This window comes from Panthera tigris, chromosome F3 (assembly GCF_018350195.1).
Source record: "Panthera tigris isolate Pti1 chromosome F3, P.tigris_Pti1_mat1.1, whole genome shotgun sequence".
Lineage (NCBI taxonomy): Eukaryota > Metazoa > Chordata > Mammalia > Carnivora > Felidae > Panthera > Panthera tigris.
This window is the reverse complement of record NC_056678.1, coordinates 25,483,206-25,503,955: the sequence shown is the minus strand read 5'-3', so window position 1 is coordinate 25,503,955 and position 20,750 is coordinate 25,483,206. Positions and strand designations below refer to the sequence as shown.

Sequence of the window (20,750 nt, the reverse complement as noted above, 5' to 3'; positions counted from 1 at the left end):
GATGACATTTCTTAGGGGCTTATTTTTTAGATTTCATTCCTTTCTACTTCCTTAAAAGAAAAAAGTAGAAGTTGCGCCTTGGAAACATGCACGTGTTGTCTTCAAAGAACAGAAGGTTTGGGGCTGTAATTTGATAAGTGTACAGGAACTACTAGGTGAGGGTGTGTGACGTCCAGCTGAGAACAGGTTCTGGCACTCTGTGCCGATGCAGGGGGACCTACAAGACGCGGTTTGGCATCTTCTGGAGTGTGCAGATTAGTGAGGCATTGACTGTTTTGAGCAGTTCGTGCTGAGGAATTGCTGGATGGGATTCAGGAGAAGATCCCCACCTTCCAAGGGCTGAAGTTCAGTGACACAGATCTCTTAGACTTCGGGCAATGTGTTGATCAGAATCGCGAGCGGCAGTTTGCTTTCCTTTTTGGGGTGGATGAGGTAAGTCGCTCACTTGTCAGGTTAGTTGCCCTCTGGAACCATTTATAAAGCTATAGAGCAGCAGCCTCTTGCTTTCTCTTGTTCATAAAAGCGAATACTCTGTGTCTGTTTTTGACTAGCAACTACTGAGTGCTCTGGTGATGGGAGCGACGGGAGCGGTGGGCAGGTAAGCATGACGCATTTTTCCCAACAGTTATAAATGTCAAGTCCCCCAGGGAGAGGTAGTCACCACCTAATTCGTTATACTTCTTGCACAAACACCGTTTTTAATACAAATTGCCTTTCTTTCCCCCAGTCTTTCAGTACAAAGGAATTAAGTAGGGCATAGCAGTTTGTTAGCAACCCAATCATTGTCCCTACAAGCCTCTGCTGCAATCAGAGGTGAGGCACCAGAACCAAGAGCATGCGCAGAACCCATCAGAAATTATTTACTTACTAGTAACAGAAACCCATTCAAAGGAGCTAATGTAGACAAAGATAAGGTATAAACTACTGGAAAATTACATAAAACTCAAGAGGAGGAAGTGCAGCCAGGCCTCAGAGAAGATGAGAACCCAGAACTGCAAATCTCTCAGCAGCCACAGCAGAGCACTCTCCTGTCTGTGGCCCTCTGGAGACTCTCGCCCCTGTGTCTCTCTGCGCACCCCTCTATTTCCCCTCTGGCTCTCCATGTGGGCTTGCTGTGCGTCAGCGTGTGCACATGGCCAATCGTGGCTGCCCAAGCATGGCACCTCAGGGTGTCACCAGATCGCACCTCCTGTTCAGTTTGCCTGAAGTCCAGTCACCTGCAGCCAAGAAAGTAGAATTACGTGGCCTGATGCCTACTTAGACAGGCTAGGGAAGGCAGGAAATTCGATTAGCATGTCCACTGCACATGGTAACCTAATTTATTAGAAAAGTGCCTACAAGGGATTGATTGAAATAATTTGTATTCACTGAAAGGACATTTCCTCCCTATAGGAAAAGTGTAGGGAGAAGCAAAGTAATATTGATAACATGTCTTGGTGAGTGCGGCTTTGATGAAGAATAATTAAGTTGGGAGCTCCTGGGTGGCTCAGTCGTTTAAGCGTCCGACTCTTGATTTCAGCTCAGGTCATGATCTCATGGTTTTATGAGTTTGAGCCCCATGACAGGCTCTGTGCTGACAGTGCAGATCCTGCTTAGGATTCTCTGTCTCCCTCTCTCTCTGCCCCTACCCCACTTGCGATGTCTGTCTGTCTGTCTCTCTCTCTCTCAAATAAATAAATAAATAAATAACTTACTTAAAAATTTATTTAAAAGAAAAGAATAATTAAGTTGGATAATTTAATGGCTTATTCACCAAGTCAGGATGGCCGGAAATATCCATTGTCACTACAGGGACATTTCTGCCAAGGAGACCTGAATGCCTGGATATGCTGGCTGTGAAATTCTTACTTTTTTTCCCCTGTAAATTCTTACTTTTTTGACTTTTGTTTTTTTGGCCCCCATTTGGCATTTTTAATTCTGTCAACATAATCTGGAGGCAAAGTACATTTGGTTAGACTTTATTTTTTCTTCACTGTAATCACATTCTCTCTAACCAAATATGCCTAAGACCCCTGGGATTTGAATTTTAGTATTCTGAAACTCCTCTGACATTCACATACATATCGTGACCTAGAAGTGTTCCACATCTATAAGTGACTTATTTCAGCTATTATGTTTTATTTTTCCTTACTTTATGACCAGAAGGTAATGTGGAACTTCACATTCTTGGAATCCCTTGCTGCTCATTCCAGGGTCTACATATATGAAGTACCAACAACATTCTGTTCTTCATATACCAAGATAAATATATTTTTCTGATACTGACTTAACTCTATGAGAAGTCGCTCGACACTGGGGAAGCATCCTTGTTAAGAATTTCTGTAAACATCTACCTTGCCAATTTCTCTAAGAATTCAGTGATTAGTCTAAGATATTTGTCTTTATTGGTAGCTAGAGACTTTTTTTTTTTCCAGCCTACACTCTATCAGATCAAAGGACTTATTCTCACTTTTATGTTTGCTGAATTGTAATAGATGGTGGTGTGAGGTGGTGAAAGCCTTTGCCACAACTCTGTAGCCTTCTTTAAGCTGGAGTTTTTTCACAGTGAAACAGAAGCCAGGCTTACCCTGCAGGGCTTTGAGAGGATTAGACATGATTTATGTCATGCACCTGGAACACAATAGACACTAAATGATCTGTTTTATTATTATCTTTATTAAAATTATTATTAGAAACTAGCTTCTAGATAATACATGAATTAAGCGTATATATTACAGGTAGCGTATAAACTGGGCAGAGAATTTAGACAATCTGCTGGGATTTGCCCCATTCACCCAGTTCTTCAGCATAAGACTTCAAGGCCTCAGCTCAGATGCTATATTTTATCCACAGCTCTTGGCTAGCATTGTGCCTGCACATGTGCCCTGAGGCAGGTGTTGGCCTCATTTACTCCCTACCAAATACACTAACTCCATCTCTTGCTTTTTTCCCTTTTCTTCTAACTTTATCATTTTCCATTTTTCTTCCTTTTCTTTATCCCCTTTGGTGTTCTGTGCCTCCTCTTGGCACTGCTTAGTGTTGCTACAAAACTCAGAACTGAAGACACCTGATCTCTAATAGATTAGGGCCAAAAAATACACTTCTGGAAGGCCTGGTATATTTTTCCCTTTTAAGCATCAAAGGGATTGGAAGAATCTCTCCCGCTGAGTTATTGATCTTGCAGTGTATACTGTTTTCTTTCTAGTACCTATAACTACCTGGGAAAAAAGACAAACCAGATGTTGGAGGCTTTTGAACGAAAGGACTTCTCTTCAGCCCTGAACCATCAGGTTAACTTGATTTTCCCTTCACATAAATCACAGCCACTTTTCTTTCCACTGGATAATTCTTATTCTTTCTCATCAGCACTCCTACCTTACCTGCCCTTGTTAAATTGCCCAGCTGCCTCTCTCTTCATTTTCCTTCTGCTTCTTACCTGTTCTTGTTTAAAACCAAACCTGTCCCCATTGTCTGTGTTCCCTGCAAGCTAATCAGGACCGGCCCTGTACGGGAATGATCTCTCTCTGTTCCTCCTACAAACGATCTTTTACTCTATGTTCAAAGTATTTTTGTGAGTATGAAATAACAGTGATAGATTTCTGGGAAAAATGTGACCAAATGCTGTCCCCTTGAGGACCTGACACCCAAGTCTCCAGAGTTTATGAAGAAGCTGTGAAGCTGGTAACCCCAAATGGGAAGACTTGAGCTGAAGTCAGAGCCAGTCAGTCACCTTCACTTGCAGTGTGCTGAGAACTGGTGGAAGCATCCACCAGGCAGAAACAAGAGGCTAGTGAGTGATCTAAAAGGAGACACTGGCTTTGAACTAGGAAGAGAAAAGCAGCAGGAGACGATGCTTTACAGGGAGGACCTGGGGGGGATAGTGGCCACTGTTAATGCTACATGGAGGACAGGCCAGCTGTCCAGAGAATGAAGAGACTCCTGAAGGGCAGAACCAATCTCGCAGCTGGGTAATATGTGTACTCGACACAAGTGGAATGGGATGGAAAGAAAGAGCGTAGGCACAAGAGAAGGACTTGGCCTCCGAAATAGTAAATAATCAAAGTGACTGAGTAGAGTATAATAATCAAAGTGACGGAGTAGAGTATCCCAAGAAAATAAGCTGAATGAAAGGCATAGGCAAGATCAGAGCAGGTGCTCAGTCCCAATAAGATTCAGATAAGGAATCTTTTTTAACAAGACAGGCTGCCTTTAGGGAAATTAGAGATTATAGAGCAGAAGTGCAGAACATCCTGGAGGTTAGAGGGAGAGGGGGTGACCTGAGCTCCAAGTCAGAGAGAATGTGAGGTAGCAGTTGCCAGGAATGATTAATTCCCCACCTTTTAGACCTGAACATTGAGCGATCCTAAATCTACTTCCTATTTCAAGTTTAAATAGCTGATTTAATAGTTGCCTTTGTTCAGCCTCAGATCACGTGAAGCTGAGAACAAGAACAGGGTAGGGACTTAGGAAGCTTTGCCAACTAAACCAAACATTGACAAGACTTTGGTTTAAATTAAGATAAGTCTGTCTGAATTGTGCAGACTTTGCCTTTTTTTTTTTTTTTTTTTTTTTTTTTTTGCACCGATGGTTATTTTCTTTTTCCTTAGTTTCCCAGTGAAAGTTATTTCTGAAAATTCCAATCTGTTCTAAGCTGAATGACAGGGAAACCATATGATGGAGTAGACAGTAAAACAGCTGTGATAGGAGCCCTTCCATTTAGTGGTTTCTTTCATTGACTGGTCCGGTTTCCATCTCTTTCTTTTCCCCCATTAGTCCCACTCAAAATAGTATTGGTAAGGAATTTAGTTTACCACATTCTCTGTTTTATCCTTATAGAAGGCTAGTGTGAGTGGGTCTCATTTACTCATTTATTTATATGCCAAGGGCTGGGCCAAGTGCATAACTTCATTAATACTGGTCTCTGCTCTAAGGGAATATACAATCAAGTGAAGAAGCAAAAAGTTAGGGCAGAATTTATTCATTCTAATGGACTTAAATGCCATCTGTTATATTTACATAAGTGAAATGACACACGTACAGAGATGTTCCGTACAACCTTGTTTATAATACCAAAAGATGGAAACAACCCAAATATCCACCCATAAGGAAATGGTTAAATGCATTGTGTTTGAGTTACGCAATGGAATTCTATGCAGCCCTTAAAAGGGTGAAATAGTTTTCTATGTACAGGCCTGGAAATATTCCATGATATATTAAATGTAAAAAAGCAGCAGGGTATATAGAGTCATGAATGTGATGTGCTACAGTTTGTGTGAGAGGGAGAAAAGAACATAAATACATACGTGTTTGTAAGGTTCTGGGTGTTCGAATTTCATTCTGCACAGAATTTTCTGTTACTAGACTGTATACAGTTGATGAAAACAACGTAAGAGTAAAATGTTACTGAAAAGGCATCTCTTCATGAGACGGATGGAGTCTTTTTCTTATGAATTAGTTCACAAATTCTTGGATGAATATTACTTAATGCTAGCATGAGTTTAATTTCAGCATCGGTATTATTTCTGGTTTTGGTTTTTAGAGAAATGAGTGCTGCGAAACCCTGTAGGAATGGAAGAAATTTTGTTACAGCAAAGTCACTCAATTCTTTGAACAGTTTTTGAGTCATGTTAAAAATCACAGAATGCTTTAGTGATTTTCAGCTAACAGCCTGGGTAGCAACATTGAAAATAATGTTGAAAGCAAGAAGTTGAAAGCCCTATGGTTTTTTAGAGGACTCGTTACCCATTAATTAGAGGAGTCGCTTTGTCACTTTGTCAGTGCCCATACCAGTATTTTGATCTGCTCCTTTATTTGGTTCCCAGAGGTGTCCCAAGGCAGTGATATGGGAGGTATGTCTTTATTTTTTTCAAAAGTGGGAGAAAAAGGACTATGAAAAGGAAATACAAAAGGACAACCTGTAGCTGTATTACATGCGAATTCTTCCCCTCATCAGTTTTAGAAAATAGCATTTATGGATGTTGAGGATCTAGAAATTATTTATCCCCATAAATCTTAGCCTTGGCTAAGTGTCCCTTAGGTATCTTGGAAAGAAAGTGCCCCAGAGGTTAGTGTACCCCTGTTTGAGAACAGCCACAATAGCTGATAGTTTAGCTATGCAAGCTAGATGAATAAAGGGTGCCTGCCCCCATCTTAGCTCTAGCCTACAATTCTATCTTTGGCGCTTCTTTTCTGCAAGAGCCCTTTTAATAAAGCTTATGTATGTGAAAAGATCCTACCTTCTCCTGGGTGGATCTCAACCCCAACCTCACTTGGCTGTTTTTTTCCACTCTGACAGGCCTTCAGACAACTAGGGTGTGTGGGCTTTTTAGTTTGGGGTTTCTGTCCTTTGACTTCCAAAATTTCTAAATTGTTATCACAGCTTAGTAATACTGACTATAGATTTGTGTTTTTCTTTTTCCTTTCCAGTTTTGCATTCAGAGATTTATCAACTTTGTGCTCAAACTTGGTAAGTTTTCTGCTTTGCCTGCTATGAGTGTAAAGGAAATGGAACACCATCACTGTGAGGGTTCAACAAGGACACCTTAAAAAAAATTTTTTTTGATGTTTATTTTTGAGAGAGAGAGAGCAGGGGAGGGGCAGAGAGAAAGGGAGAGAGGATCTGAAGCAGGCTCTGTGCTGTTGGTGCAAAACCCAATGTAGGGCTCGAACCCACCAAATGTTGGATCGTGACCTATGCTGAAGTCGGACATTCAGTCAGCTGAGCCACCCAGGCTCCCCCAACAAGGACACTTCTTCCTGTTCCGTTGCAAGCAGAGTTTTATTTCCAATACTAGCTTTAAGGCCGACCCTATAAAATGGTGAAGTAAACCTATTTGGAGGGTCTTTGGCACCCTTCCACAAATCTCAACCCTCCATTTTATCACTTTGTTTGCCTCCCCCGCCTCTGCACACCATTTTTTTTATCCTTTTCTCCCACCATCCTGCCCTTGCTCATTAAAATTCTACCACACAGATTTCAGCCCGAGGGCTTGGTGGGGGAAGGCAGTCTGAACACAGACCTTACTAAATTGTGAATGACTGGCAGCTCTCCCAAGAGTATTTGCAATGTAAAGAGAGTTTATTAACATAAGTAAGCTCAGATGATGGAGGTTTGGATAATAGGACAGAGTAGAATTTGAGGGAAATACAGTAAATTTGCATAGAGAAACCTCCTCACAATCTCCTAAATCTTACCCCGTGACAAATGCCACCATTTAGTCCACCTCTTGAGGAGGTTGGCCCTTTCTGAGAACTTGGGTCGAGTCCAGGAAAGGTTTTAGGTTTGTTCTTGGCAGACCTCCCACCTCCCTTTCCGAGCCTTTTGTCTTCTGGCAACTCCTCCCGAGCTCCAAGCACCTATCATATGGAGCACCTCATTCCTGCAAGGTCCTCCACTAGCTCTCTTAATCCTTTGAAGACGCTGTTTCCCATTCGCTCTTCCACTTCCATGATTGTTGTCCTATTTATGTGCCACAAGTACTATATTATTCCCTTGTCCTACCTAAGCCATACTTTTCACAAAATTGTGGGTTTGGTGTGGTAGGTGTGTATGTTCCTAAGGTACATTTAAATAAATATTAAACTATTAAAACTAGAGCTAAAAGTGTGCTTGTGTACATATAAGATCGTCTAGCAGTGACACTGCAACATTTCTGCCACATAGAGCTCTAACATACTAGCTGATACTCTTGCCAGAATATTTGCATTTTTTTTAAGTTTATTTATTTCATAAGAGAGAGAGAGAGAGAAGGGGAAAGAGAGAATCCCAAGCAGGCTCCATGCCGTTAGCAGAGAGCCCGTTGTGGGGCTTGAACTCACAAACTGTGAGATCCTGACCTGAACTGAAATTGAGTCAAACACTTGATGGACTGAGCCACCCAGGTGCCCCCAGAATATTTGCGTTTTGAATGTAGACTCTTGAAGATAATTTTTATGATTTAAGAGAACACATCTTTAAAGAAATCGTTTCAGACTTCCTTGGCAGGTTGGAGCTTTCGTGATTTAGTCAAGGAGAGACTATCTTAATAAATTTGTAGTCTACAGGGCACCTGGGTGACTCAGTTGGTTGAGCATCCGCTTCAGCTCAGGTCATGATCTCGTGGTTTCTGAGTTCAAGCCCCACATCGGGCTTGCTGCTGCTATATGTGCAGAGCCTGCTTCAGATTCTGTCCCCCTCTCTCTGCTCCTCCCCCACTTGCACTCTCAAAAAATAAATGCTTAAAATAAATAAATAAATAAACTTGTAGTCTTACTATGAGGGTAGCTCCCTATTCCACCATTTGTAATAAGCCTGGGAGGGCCATTTTGCATTCATCAAACTATACTGTATCTTTGGTCATGTTAGTATTTTCCTTCCCAATGTTCAATTAGTTAACTTAGCAAAAGAAAGTTACGTTTCATACCCTAGATCTAAAAACGATAGCTGATTAAAACAAATATCTGGCTGTGCTGTATTGTTTCCTTAGAGCCGCCTTCAAAATCCCTAATTCTATGTTTAACTCTGTTTTCTACTATTTCATTTCACTGAATGTAAATTTTTCATTTCTAGTATTTCTTTTTGTTTTTTCCCCCAGATATTTCTGTATCATCAATTCTCAGGATGTGAGATTTGTCAGTTAAGCATTTGCTAGATCTTGTGTGACTTCTTTTTCTCATGTGTTTTGTAAATTTTAATTCTGAATTTGTCTTCAGAGACTTGTTTTCTTGTGCTCTAGTTTATAAGGTGTCCTAACAAGTGGTTTTACATTTGCCTCTGTTGGAGCTTTCACCAATTCTAACCAGTTTTTAGGTTAATTTCTTAATCCAGTTCTTACACCAAGTACCTAATGCAAATGTGGACCCAGTGTTCATATATGGCAGAAGCTTAGGGTTTCTTTCATATGATCTTCTTCCATCCACAACCCTGGTGGAAATGAAGCTTCCTTGCCTCTCTATGCCCAGGCCGGCAGGCTGGCTCCCAGTTTCACACAGGGAGTTTAATTCAACCCCCTCTATGCACAGACCCAAGGCTTCCTCTTGGATTCCTGACCAGCTTTATAACACCAGCTCTAAAACAGCAGCATCTTAAATAGTGCGTTTCTCAGGGACTTCTTAGATTTACTTGAACTAAATTCTGTCTTAGCGATGAAGGCCTATCATTCGATCCATGGCGGTATATCCCTGAATCAGATTATCCTCCTGGACCAGTTGGCTTCAGCAACTCCTCACCACACTGACTTCTCTCTTCCCGATACCTTTGGTCCCTCCTTGTTTCTGAGGTTGACTTTGAGTCTTCCTTTGTTTTGTTTTACTGTTTGTCAAGTTGTTTAAAATATTCCATCTTTTCTATGTGTTTGAGACAGGAAGAGGAATTTCCTGTGTCTGCTCAGTCTGCCATAGTGACCGGAAATGTTCCCCTCTTTTATTCCCACCTTATCCTGTCATAGAAGTCACTGTAAGAATGTGATCTCGCTTTGAGATGTTTGTGGCAAAGTGGACAGTCCCAGTCACATTTCCTCATTTGTTTTTCTTGTCTAGGTTTTGGAGTGTCGCAGACGAAAGCCATCATGACTCTGGTTTCTGGGATTCCAATGGGCCCACCCCGGCCTCCGCTGCAGAGAGCTTCCAGAGAGTTTATTGATGAAGCCAAAGCTAGGCTGGAGAGCCTGGATTTCCTTTCTTCCACTGATTTAAAGGATAGAAACTTGGAATCCTGTAGCTAAGGCCTTTCTATCAAATCAGAGTGTGTACCTTGAATACTGCATTCATTTCTCAAGGGCTTTTTAAATGAACTTGAACTAAACACTTTTCTAACAAATGAAATCTCACCTCAATCGACAAGTATTTAAGTACATTCTATGATCCTAAAATGTTTAATTTTTGTGAAGGGGCAAAAACCCTAAATGGGGTCATGAACCCTAAGTCATTCAATATTTCACAACATTTTTGTGGAGAAATTTCTGCTTATATGGATGAAACGGAATCAAGAGGAAAATTATAAGTGATTCATTCCACTTGCCTTTAGGAGCTCCCATTATCTTGATTTCTGATTCTTAATCCTATTTTAAAATTTTCTAATTTTAAACCCGTATAATGTACTTTCATTTTAATAAATATTCATTTGGAATCTAGGACAGCTCTGAGCTACTGCATTTAGGCGGGTACACTTACTTTAATACCAAATTACAACATGACTCAACTTTACACAACTATTAACACACCAGCTCACTTTGCTGCTCAGTCTAACTCTAGACTATCTGCTTTCAGATTAACTGTGATGTCACAGTTTTCCCCCCAAACATTGGGTTATGTGGAAACTTGCTTGACCACTAAAGGGCCCATGAGAGTGCTTTTCACAGAACCAAGAAAAGGCCCTCCCCAAAGATGAACTCAGGTCTCCACTTCTTGCTATGCAGAGAACTTGTCACAGCTCAAAATCTCAAAGAACCAAAGGTCTCTCCCCTGGGCACCACACACTTCCCCTTTCCCCATTGAGAAGAAAGTGTCTCCCCAACAGGTCCCTGAATTACTGGAAGTGAAGGCCAATGTCTCTTCTACAGTTAGCCCAGGGGCCCCTGTTATTTCTAGGTCATACTTTCAAGCACATTTCTTCAGTGAAGGAAGATTTGAGGAGGACCCAAAGATTTTATTTCAGTCTAGCTTTCCTTACACACCTTCTTTACTCTTTCCTTTCTACATACTATATCCCTGGCTGTTTAATCTCTTTTCCAGCAAACCCTTGTGAGCGCTTCCTAGTAACAAAATATACTGCCAGTCAACCCTTGATGATTTTATGTATTTAAAAAAAAAATTTTTTTTTTAATGATTATTTACTTTTGAGACAGAGAGAGAGAGAGAGAGAGAGAGAGAGCATGAACAGGGGAGGGTCAGAGAAAAAGGGAGACAACAGAATTTGAAACAGGCTCCAGGCTCTGAGCTGTCAGCCCAGAGCCCGACACGGGGCTCGAACCCACGGACCGCGAGATCATGACCTGAGCCAAAGTCGGACGCTTAACCAACTGAGCCACCCAGGCACCCCAACCCTTAATGATTTTAAACCTGACTATCCAGTCTGTCACTTATCTAAGATTTTGTTTTTGTTTCTTCTGTAATGAGTCTGCTCATTGGCAAAGGGCAAGTACTTGAAATTCATGTCAGGTATACTTTTTATTTATTTATTTTTTAATGTTTATCTTAGCATGAGTTGGGGAGGGGCAGAGAGAGGGAGACAGGATCTGAAGTGGGCTCTGCGCTGACAGCAGGGAGCCTGATGCAGGCTCTAAATCATGAATGGTGAGATCATGACCTGAGCCAAAGTAGGACGCTCAACCGACTGAGGCACTCAGGTGTTATTGTTTTTGCTGTGTCTGGCATCTATCAGGCTCTGTCGTCATTGTCTCCAACTCTGTTGCTTGGTTAGGTAGTGACCATGCACAGTCTCACTCAGCAGCACACCTCTCAGGGTCTACTGCATTAAGTTTGAATTTAATGTTAGATCAAATCCTCCCTGGCTTTTGAGCCATGGGTTACTGTGGCAACACATTTAAAACTAAACTTAGAAGAATAAAATACTGTGACTTACTATTTTGTAAACAAAACCAAGCCTATGGGCAAAATGTACATCCTTACTGGGATATTCTGGGCTGGTACATTTTGTCCCTAAGAGGTGACACATCACTTTTTGTGCTCTGGGACATAACTGATCACTGCAGCTTACCCTGGATTCCTTATTTATATACCTCTTGCCATTCTTGCTCTAGGTGGGGTCTCGTCTTTCCAACCACACATAGGTGCCGTGAACACAAGGTAATTTTCAGATGCTTGTTTGTTTGTTTTTTTTTTCAAAGAGAAAAACAAGTTTTAAATATGGTATATGCCAAGTCCTGAATCTCGTATGCTTATTTATCTATTCTTTATAGTTACTTTTGAGGTAGGTTAATGATGTTTCATCGAATTTCTAAGATGCTCTTCATTGTAAGATATCATTTGATATACCTCTGAGGAAGAAAAAAACGCTGATAAAGTAGGACATGCCATCCCATTCTAGAGGTATCAAAATGCTTTTCAAAGTGTATTTTAGAACTGATACAACAGAGCATCATCCCTTTTTTAAAATGAGGTAGCTATGGCAAAGAGAAGTTTAATATCTTGAGGTCACACATGGTCTGTGGCAGAGCCAGAACAGGAATCTTAACTGGGTGGAAACCAGACTATATTCCACACCAAGAGTCTTAAACACGTATGTCTACTTTTAACAATACCTCTTAGCTAGTGTTATCCCTAAGATTCAAGCCCAAGGGCCTACTGATATAGTGGAGAGTTGGGTTCAACATAGTATGAAATGACAGACGGTATGGCATGGTTGTATGAAAGGCAGGGTCACCTCATGGTGAGGAGTATGTGCTCAGGTCCAGGCTGTGTGGGTTCAAGTCCCGGCTCCACCACTCTCTGTGTATGACCTACAACATTTCATTTATTTTCTCAGTCTTTCAGTTATCGATAATATGAGAATTATAATATGTATTACCTGTCTCCTGGTTATTATGTGGATTACGCCAAATAATACATATAAAGTTCTTAATGAATATTGAATAGTGTCTGGCACGGCATTCACACAGTGAAGTACTAACTTTTGTAGCTATCCAAGGCATTCATATATACTCTTTATACAACAGAGAAATATTACATTACTGCTAAACCTTTTAATGAATAGCTGGCAAAATAAAGTTGAAAATGAGACTAAACCCAAGGCAAGAACTGCAGCAGAAATCTGCATTTATTATTAATGAAGCCCAGATTATAGTGCCACTCTCAGGTTTTTTCCTGGGTTGGGAAGTTTTTACTGTGTTTCCATCCAACCATAGAGGGTAGGAAATGAAAGGTATCTGTGGGCTTTTCCACAATGAGATACCACCTCACACCTGTCAGAATGGCTAACATTAACAGCTCAGGCAACAACAGGTGTTGGCAAGGATGCAGAGAAGGGGATCTCTTTTGCACTGCTGGTGAGAATGAAAACTGATGCAGCCACTCTGGAAAACAGTATGGAGGTTCCTCAAAAAACTAAAAATAGAACTACCCTACAACCCAGCAATTGCACTACTAGGTATTTATCCAAGGGATACAAGTGTGCTGTTTTGAAGGGTCACATGCACCCCGATGTTTATAGCAGCACTATCCACAATAGCCAAAGTATGGAAAGAGCCCAAATGTCCATCGATGGGTGAATGGATAAAGAAGATGTGGTATATATATACAATGGAGTATTACTCAGCAATCAAAAAGAATGAAATCTTGCCATTTGCAACTGCATGGATGGAACTAGAGGGTATTATGCTAAGTGAAATTAGAGAAAGACAAATATCATATGACTTCACTCACATGAGGACTTTAAGACACAGAACAGATGAACATAGGGAAGGGAAGCAAAAATAATATAAAAACAGGGAGGGGGACAAAATAGAAGAGACTCATAAATATGGAGAACAAATTGAGGGTTGCTGGAGTGGTTGTGGGAGGGAGGATGGGCTAAATGGGTAAGGGGCATTAAGGAATCTCCTCCTGAAATCACTATATGCTAAGTTGGATGTAAATTTAAAAAATTAATTTAAAAAATATATCTGGGGGTGCCTGGGTGGCCCCGTCAGTTAAGCGTCTGACTTCAGCTCAGGTCATGATCTTGCGGTTCGTGAGTTCGAGCTCCGCATCGGGTTCTGTGCTGACAGCTCAGAGCCTGGAGCTGCTTTGGACTCTGTGTGTCTCTCTCTCTCTCTGCCCCTCCCTGTTCATGCTCTGCCTCTCTTCCTCAAAAGTAAATACTAAAACATTTAAAAATTTTTTTAAAAATCGTGCAAAAAATATGCCTGTGGGTTTTTGAATGAGCTGTGTGTGACTATTTGGAACAGGGACTAACAATTAGAGAATGCCTTGTGCTAAGTGATTTGAGAACAAGCAGGTCAAAGAAGCATGGGTAAGAAAAGGGAAAACAATGAGTCATCATTATTGAAAAATGTGTGTATAGGATAGGGAGGTATGTGACATGACTTTGTATTAAAAATGTCACTCTTGAGACAATATGATGAGTAGATTGGAAGACAGAGACCAGGAACAGGTAAACCATTTGTTGGCCTATTGCAACTGCACCCAATGGTGAAGCCCTAAACTAAGGAAGTGGCAGAAAGGAATGAAAGAATAGAATCTGAATATAGAAGATATTTGTATTTGTTATATATTCTTTGTAACAAATCACCCCAAAACTTAGCAGCTCAAAACTGCAAACATTAATTAACTCACATAGTTTTTGAGGGTTGAGAATCCAGGAGCAGTTTAACTGGGTGGTTCTGCCTCAAGTTTCTTTTACAACCTTGTAAATAGCAGTCAAGCTATTGACCAGAGCTTCACTCATGTCAAGGTTCAACTGGAGCTGGAGAATCTGATTCTAGGTTCACTTAAAAAGTAGTGGGCAGGCCTCAGTTCCTTCCTGGCTGTTGACCAGAGGCTTCAGCTTACTTCCTCTGGAAAGAGAGGGAAAGAATGGGCCAAGAGCCCAAAAGAGAAATAATGGTCTTTTAAAGAAATCTCAGAAGTGACCTACCATCCCTTTCTGTATGCTATTAGTCATACAGAAGACCAATTCTGGTACAATGTAGGATGGAACTAACAGGGTATGAATTCCAGGAGGCAAGGACCATTGTTGGCCATCTTGGAAGGTTGTCTACCACAATAGTGAAGGAATCAGAATTGACACCCAAGAATCAGAGCCTGTGGGACATGATATAGAGAGGTCCACCAAGCATGTATATATGTTAATCTGAAGCTCAAAAGAAGGTTTGGTTAGGAGATAGAGGTTGAGGAAATATCAACATAGAGATGGTAGTTGAAGCGATGAGAAGAATAAGATTATCCAAACAGAGTATACATAGAGGGCTAAGAAGAGAACCTAGGCATGACTGGCATTTGGAGTGCCTATAGAGGAGGTGGCATAGGAGTCTGAGATGGAATGATCAGAGATATGGGAGCACAGCTGTGCTCAAAGGAACTCCAAATCCTCAAATATGACGGGTGGTAATGTTCAGAACATTTGCTTGGAGAAGAACATAGAGTTCAAAGGAAAATAGTTAGCAAGGTAACAGCCTCAAAGGACCAGAGCCTCCCAACCACCACCGAAGGCCTCTTTGAAGTGTAGGTAGTCCTGGAAGCTCAGCAGTTGGGTACTGCACGAGGTACCACTCTCAACCACCTCATCACAGGCTGAGCCCCAGGCTTAAGGTAGCTCAGAAGCAGCACAACTCACCATCAGGCTTCACAGGCTGCAGGGAAGAAGACGAGCTGGAAGACCAGCAGCCACCCAACTCCTGACTCAAGGGAAGGAAAGACTCAACCCAAAACAGCTGAAGGACCTGCCCAGACCAGGGCCACTGGTAAGTGGACAAGTGGTCAGCAACTGGCTCTGGCAGAGCATGGGGTTGGGGGGAAAAGGCCCAGATTTGTCACATTTGCCAATTTCTGTGGTCTAAATATTCCCACCATGGTGATATCAAATTACAACATGACATCAACTGGCTTGCAAACTTCTTGGAGATGGAACAATTGGCTCTTGGGAGCATGACTCTAATACTTTATATATTACTGTTTTAAGTTTTTTACTACTATATTTACATATGCATTATTAATTTTATAAATTATATGTGACCAGTTAAATATAATTCAAAAAATTATATAAGTAAGTTATTTTTTATATAAAACATTAGCCAACCAATCATACCCTAGAACCCAAATGACTCTCCCTAGAGAACATGACTCTCCCATAGGATTCATCTGGACCAATATGTATGACCACACTGTTCTGTTCAATAGCAGATACCCATGGTCTCATACCGCAAGCCTGGGGTTCGATTCCCGATAAAGCACAACTCCTGGGCACTCAAACAGTGCTACTTGCCACATTCCAGGAAGTAGGCCCATCGACAAACCACTCTCAGGAATCAGAGCCTATCTCCTAATTCCTTCCTGCAAGTTTCTTCCATGCATTCCCGCCTGTTGTAGACTCTGGGTCTGGAGTTCCTTCTTGTCCAGCAAGAAAGCGGGACGTAGGATTAAAAATGTGAGGGGCGCCAGGGTGGCGCAGTCGGTTAAGCGTCCGACTTCAGCCAGGTCACGATCTCGCGGTCCGTGAGTTCGAGCCCTGCGTCAGGCTCTGGGCTGATGGCTCGGAGCCTGTTTCCGATTCTGTGTCTCCCTCTCTCTCTGCCCCTCCCCCGTTCATGCTCTGTCTCTCTCTGTCCCAACAATAAATAAAAAACGTTGAAAAAAAAATTTTATAATAAAAATGTGAGAGAGGCTGATGTCTGGGGAAGACAAGAGCCCCGATTAAGGGTCCTTGCTCCGTTTTTATTAGGATCAGAAGGCTTACAAACGTGGTGTTGGACGTGCACAAAGAGACAATGAAACTGTGAACATTAACTCATGGGCATGAGGGAATGGGGGTTTTGAAAATAAGTGGTGTTAGGGGTTTGGTTTAATACAAAACAAAATCCTAGCGCCCTGCGGGGAAGATTGTTTACAGTTGTTTGCAGCAGACATGAGGCTGTTTACCCAGACTGTTCTAGGGGACAAGAAAGAGCATGCTACCTCAAGGTCAACAAGGCATCTTTCTTTTGCTAATTAGCTCAGCTTTGGGCAACTTCGCCCTGCAGAGGTCTATAGCTCTATTTACCTGTTTACCTAATTTGGTCCTTCCTTCCTGCGAAAGCAGCTTTCTGCTATAGAACCAAGTTTGGGGGGGGGGGGACGCTTCCACCCTGAATACCTAATCTTGTTTACCTCATATTTGAATGTTTTCATCCTGAGATTCCCTATTTCTATGCATTTGTCCTATACAGGGACCTTTGCCCCACTTTACCTATTCTTGATTTACCTAATCTTGTTTACCCAAACTTTGGTGTGTACATCCTATGGCTTTCTAATTCTTTATGCCTTGTTAACCCATCAGTGCAGGCTCAGGAAATTCCTAAGCTTATTCCCCACACCTGCCCACGCCCTTGTTAGCCTTCCAATAGGAAAACCATCATTTGCTCTCTGATTATGGACCATTGACCAGCCACTTAAAACTCTTCAAGCTTAGCATCATAAAATTTGTTTACTCTTCCTAAGAGCAAATAGGACCACAGTCTTTTTAATGTTCTACCAAGAATGTGACCACAGAAATGTGAGATAATAACCAAATGTTGAGTTAAGCCACTAAGTTTATACTAATGTGTTACATAGCAATAGAAAACTAAACTTTAAGACAGTTTTGTGGAAATGGTACATTCGATATATATTCTTTTTTCCTTTAGCCTCTGAATTTCTTCTTTAAAAAAGTTGTCCAAGGTCTTTTATGTTCTTTTAAATCATGATCAGAAGACTCAACTATTTCTAAGCCCTCATTATTGATGATAGTTGGATTAAAGGCTACAGGGCTGGAGCCACATTTAAATATTAAATATTGCTTTGATGGAATTCTAATACTGCAAGCAGTTCAAAGGGCTGTGGTTTCCCCTGTTGCAAACTAAAATTAAAACTAAACGCAGAGAAGCCAAAGACTTAATCAGGAATGTCCATAGCAACTCTATTCACATTAGCCAAAACTAGAAATTACTCAAATGCCCATCGTCAGGAGAGTGGATAAACAAATTGTGGAATGTTAATAGAACAGAGTACAAACAGTAATAAAAAGTACTGCTAGATCTAACAACATGGATGAATCTCAAAAGTATTATGTTGAGTGAAATAAGCCAGATCCAGAACAGAACATGATGCCACTTTTATGAAGTTGAAGAACAAGTAATATTATTGTCATAAAAGTGAGAATGATAGTTACCACTGAGAAAGGACACAAGATAACTGTCTGGATGATAGAAATGGTCAGTATCTGGATTTGGGTGGTAGTTCTATTGGTGTACACATAGGTTAAAAAAAAAAAAGAAAGGCTGTCCATTTAAGGGTTTATAATCTTTACATATGTAAATACCTCAATTAAAAGATAGGGACCACAATTAACTGAATTAATTATGCATGAAAATTTGGGGGGAGTTCTTTCAGTGTAGTCTGTATATAATTGAAAGCATGGTGATCTGGGGGCGCCCGGGTGGCTCAGTCGGTTGAGCCTCCGACTTCAGCTCAGGTCATGATCTCGCGGTCTGTGAGTTCGAGCCCCGCGTCGGGCTCTGGGCTGATGGCTCAGAGCCTGGAGCCTGCTTCCGATTCTGTGTCTCCCTCTCTCTCTGCCCCTCCCCCGTTCATGCTCTGTCTCTCTCTGTCTCAAAAATAAATAAACGTTAAAAAAAAAAATTAAAAAAAAAAAAAAAGAAAGAAAGCATGGTGATCTGTACACCCCCTTGAGAGAGTTCGGAAAAGACCATGCTTGTGGCCCACAGGAGAATCACAGACTTTTCTTACAGGGGATTGGCTAAAAATGGATCAGAAGGAATGAAATAAAATGCAAAAACTATGGCCACTAGGTCTGCTTCCAAGGGAGGAATTAGGATCATGTGAGGAAATAAAGCCATTTATTCCCCCAACATCCTCTCCTTCAAAATATCCAGTTATCTGTACCACAGACCTTACCTACTAAGAGCTTAGGCCTTTACCATAATTTGCCTTGGCCTGTGGTAGAGTTTCTCCTCTGAGATGTCTTGTCTTAATCCGATAATCTTTGGACCTTCTCGGCTAGGAAGATATGGGTTCAAGGCACTTTGAGAACAGAGACACTGTACTGTTTTAAACGTTATCCAGCCCTACATGACTTGTTACCTCTTTTCCTCCTTACAGGGAGATATAAGAGTCTGTAATGCTGTTCTCCTCATTCTTACATGACTGTCTTCTTGTCTGCCATTCAGATGTTAGCTTAAATACTACCTTCTTGGAAATGATATTTTTAACCATCCAAGTTTAAAATAGCCACCCAGTCAAATTCTATCTCAGCATTATATTTAATTCTCTGCATAGCATTTGTTACCAGTGAATATTTTATTTGCATTCATGTTAATTGTCTCTCTGCTAAAATGCAAGCTTCCTTGAAGCTGTGGTTTTATGTCTTCATTGGTGTTAGCGATGTTTCACTTCAGACATTGCATTTTCTCCATGCTATCTCTCTTCTACTTTTGAAACTTTAATTATGTGTACAATAGAACTTTTCACCATGTTCCACTCATCTTTTAGGTTCTTTCATGTATTTATCGTTTGTTTTTCTCTGCAAGGTCAATGTGGATATCTTCTATTGATCTATTTCCAATTGATGAATTCTCTTTCCTGCTATGTACAATCTATTACCTCATTGAGTTCTGAATTTCGGTGATTTCTATTTTCACTTCTAAAATTTCTATTTGATACTTCTCACTTACTCCAGCTCTCTGTAAATCATCTTCAATGTTTTCATCTATTTTTCCTTTTTTAAAAAGTTTGTTTATTTATTTATTTATTTATTTATTTATTTATTTACAGACAGAGACAGCATGAGCAGGGGAGGGGCAGAGAGAGAGGGAGAAGAGAGAGAATCCCTGGCAGGCTCTGCATTGTCTGCACAGAGCCCAACGCGGGGCTAAAACTCACAAAACTGTGAGATCATGACTTGAGCCAACACCTAGAGTCCACGCTTAACCGACTGAGCCACTCAGGCTCATCTATTTTCTTGAGCATATTAATCACAATTTTTATAAAGTCTCTGATGATTTCAGTGTCTGGATCATTTATGGGAGTGTTTCTCATTTTTTCTCTTTTTTAAAAGTTTAAAAAAAATTTTTAAGTCTATTCACTCATCCATTCTGAGAGAAACAGAGAGTGAGTAGGAGAGGAGCAGAGAGAGAGGGCAGAGAGAATCCCAAGCCCCATGTGGGGCTCAAACTCATGAACCGTGAGATCATGACCTGAGCTGAAACCAAGAGTTGGATGCTTAACCGACTGAACCACCCAGGCACCCCATCTTATTTTTTTCCTCTTGATTTTCAGTCATTTGGCCTGTCTCCTGGCTTGCCTGGAGACTTTTTTTTTCTTTATTGAATTTGGGAGATTCTATAAAAAATTTTACAAGTTACAGGTCATTCTGCCAGAAGAGGAGGACAGAGCACTTTGGTCCAATGAGAAAGTACGATGATTCAAGGCTGGTTCTCATTCCCCTGAGTTTGTCCTTCCTTCTAGAATGTACTTCTGCAGGGGGTATCAGATGAAAGCCTGGCCTCTCTTCCTTGGTCCAGGTTTTGTCTCTCTAGTTATCATTAGGCTCCAGAAAAGCTCTACCTAGTTTTTCAGCCTCATAGCCTCTGTTTTCTATTTGGCTTCTTGATCTCTTGCCCTAGGCAGGTTAGTTAGGAATCAGCAAATGCATCAAAGTGCAAAGTGATTCAAAAGCTCTGCTCTTCCCTCTTCCCCAGGATTTTAACTCCTCAGATATTATCTGCCTTACTTCTAATGCTTCAAACAGCAGTCTTGTTTGGATTTTTTTTTTTTTCCCTTCAGATTTTGGAGTTGTTATTGGCAGGAGAGTCGGTCTGATAAAACTACTCTATCATACTACACAGAAGTCATCTCTAAATGCAAGCTCTATGAGAAAAGGATGTCATCTGTCTTATTTATGGCCATTTCCTCCAGAACAGTGCCTAGTAAAAAAAAAAATTTTTAAGCCCTCCATAAACATTTATTTTAATTAATATAAGTAAGAATTAGACCCTATATCTGTCCTTGACATCTGTATCATTTACAGTCTTGCATATCTATCCAAGGGAGTCTAGAAGGGTAGATGTTTTCCTTTTAAAATA

General features: G+C 40.9%; 1 protein-coding gene across 4 annotated transcripts in view; it reads left to right on the top strand.

The window, feature by feature from the left end:
• NPL (N-acetylneuraminate pyruvate lyase) overlaps window positions 1-10,492 on the top strand; it is a 38,068-nt gene extending 27,576 nt beyond the window's left edge. For 2 of the 4 annotated variants that reach the window (XM_007096211.2, XM_042976154.1), the window contains exons 8-12: window positions 284-432; window positions 552-598; window positions 3,185-3,269; window positions 6,406-6,445; window positions 9,496-10,491. In XM_007096211.2, coding sequence (XP_007096273.1) covers window positions 284-432; window positions 552-598; window positions 3,185-3,269; window positions 6,406-6,445; window positions 9,496-9,680 — 506 coding nt within the window. In that variant the 3' untranslated portion in view covers window positions 9,681-10,491. Of the gene's footprint in view, window positions 1-283; window positions 433-551; window positions 599-3,184; window positions 3,270-6,405; window positions 6,446-9,495 lie in introns of all 4 variants that reach the window. The other 2 variants (XM_015543848.2, XM_007096212.2) reach the window with 2 other exon arrangements.
• The last annotated feature ends 10,258 nt before the right edge of the window (window positions 10,493-20,750 follow it).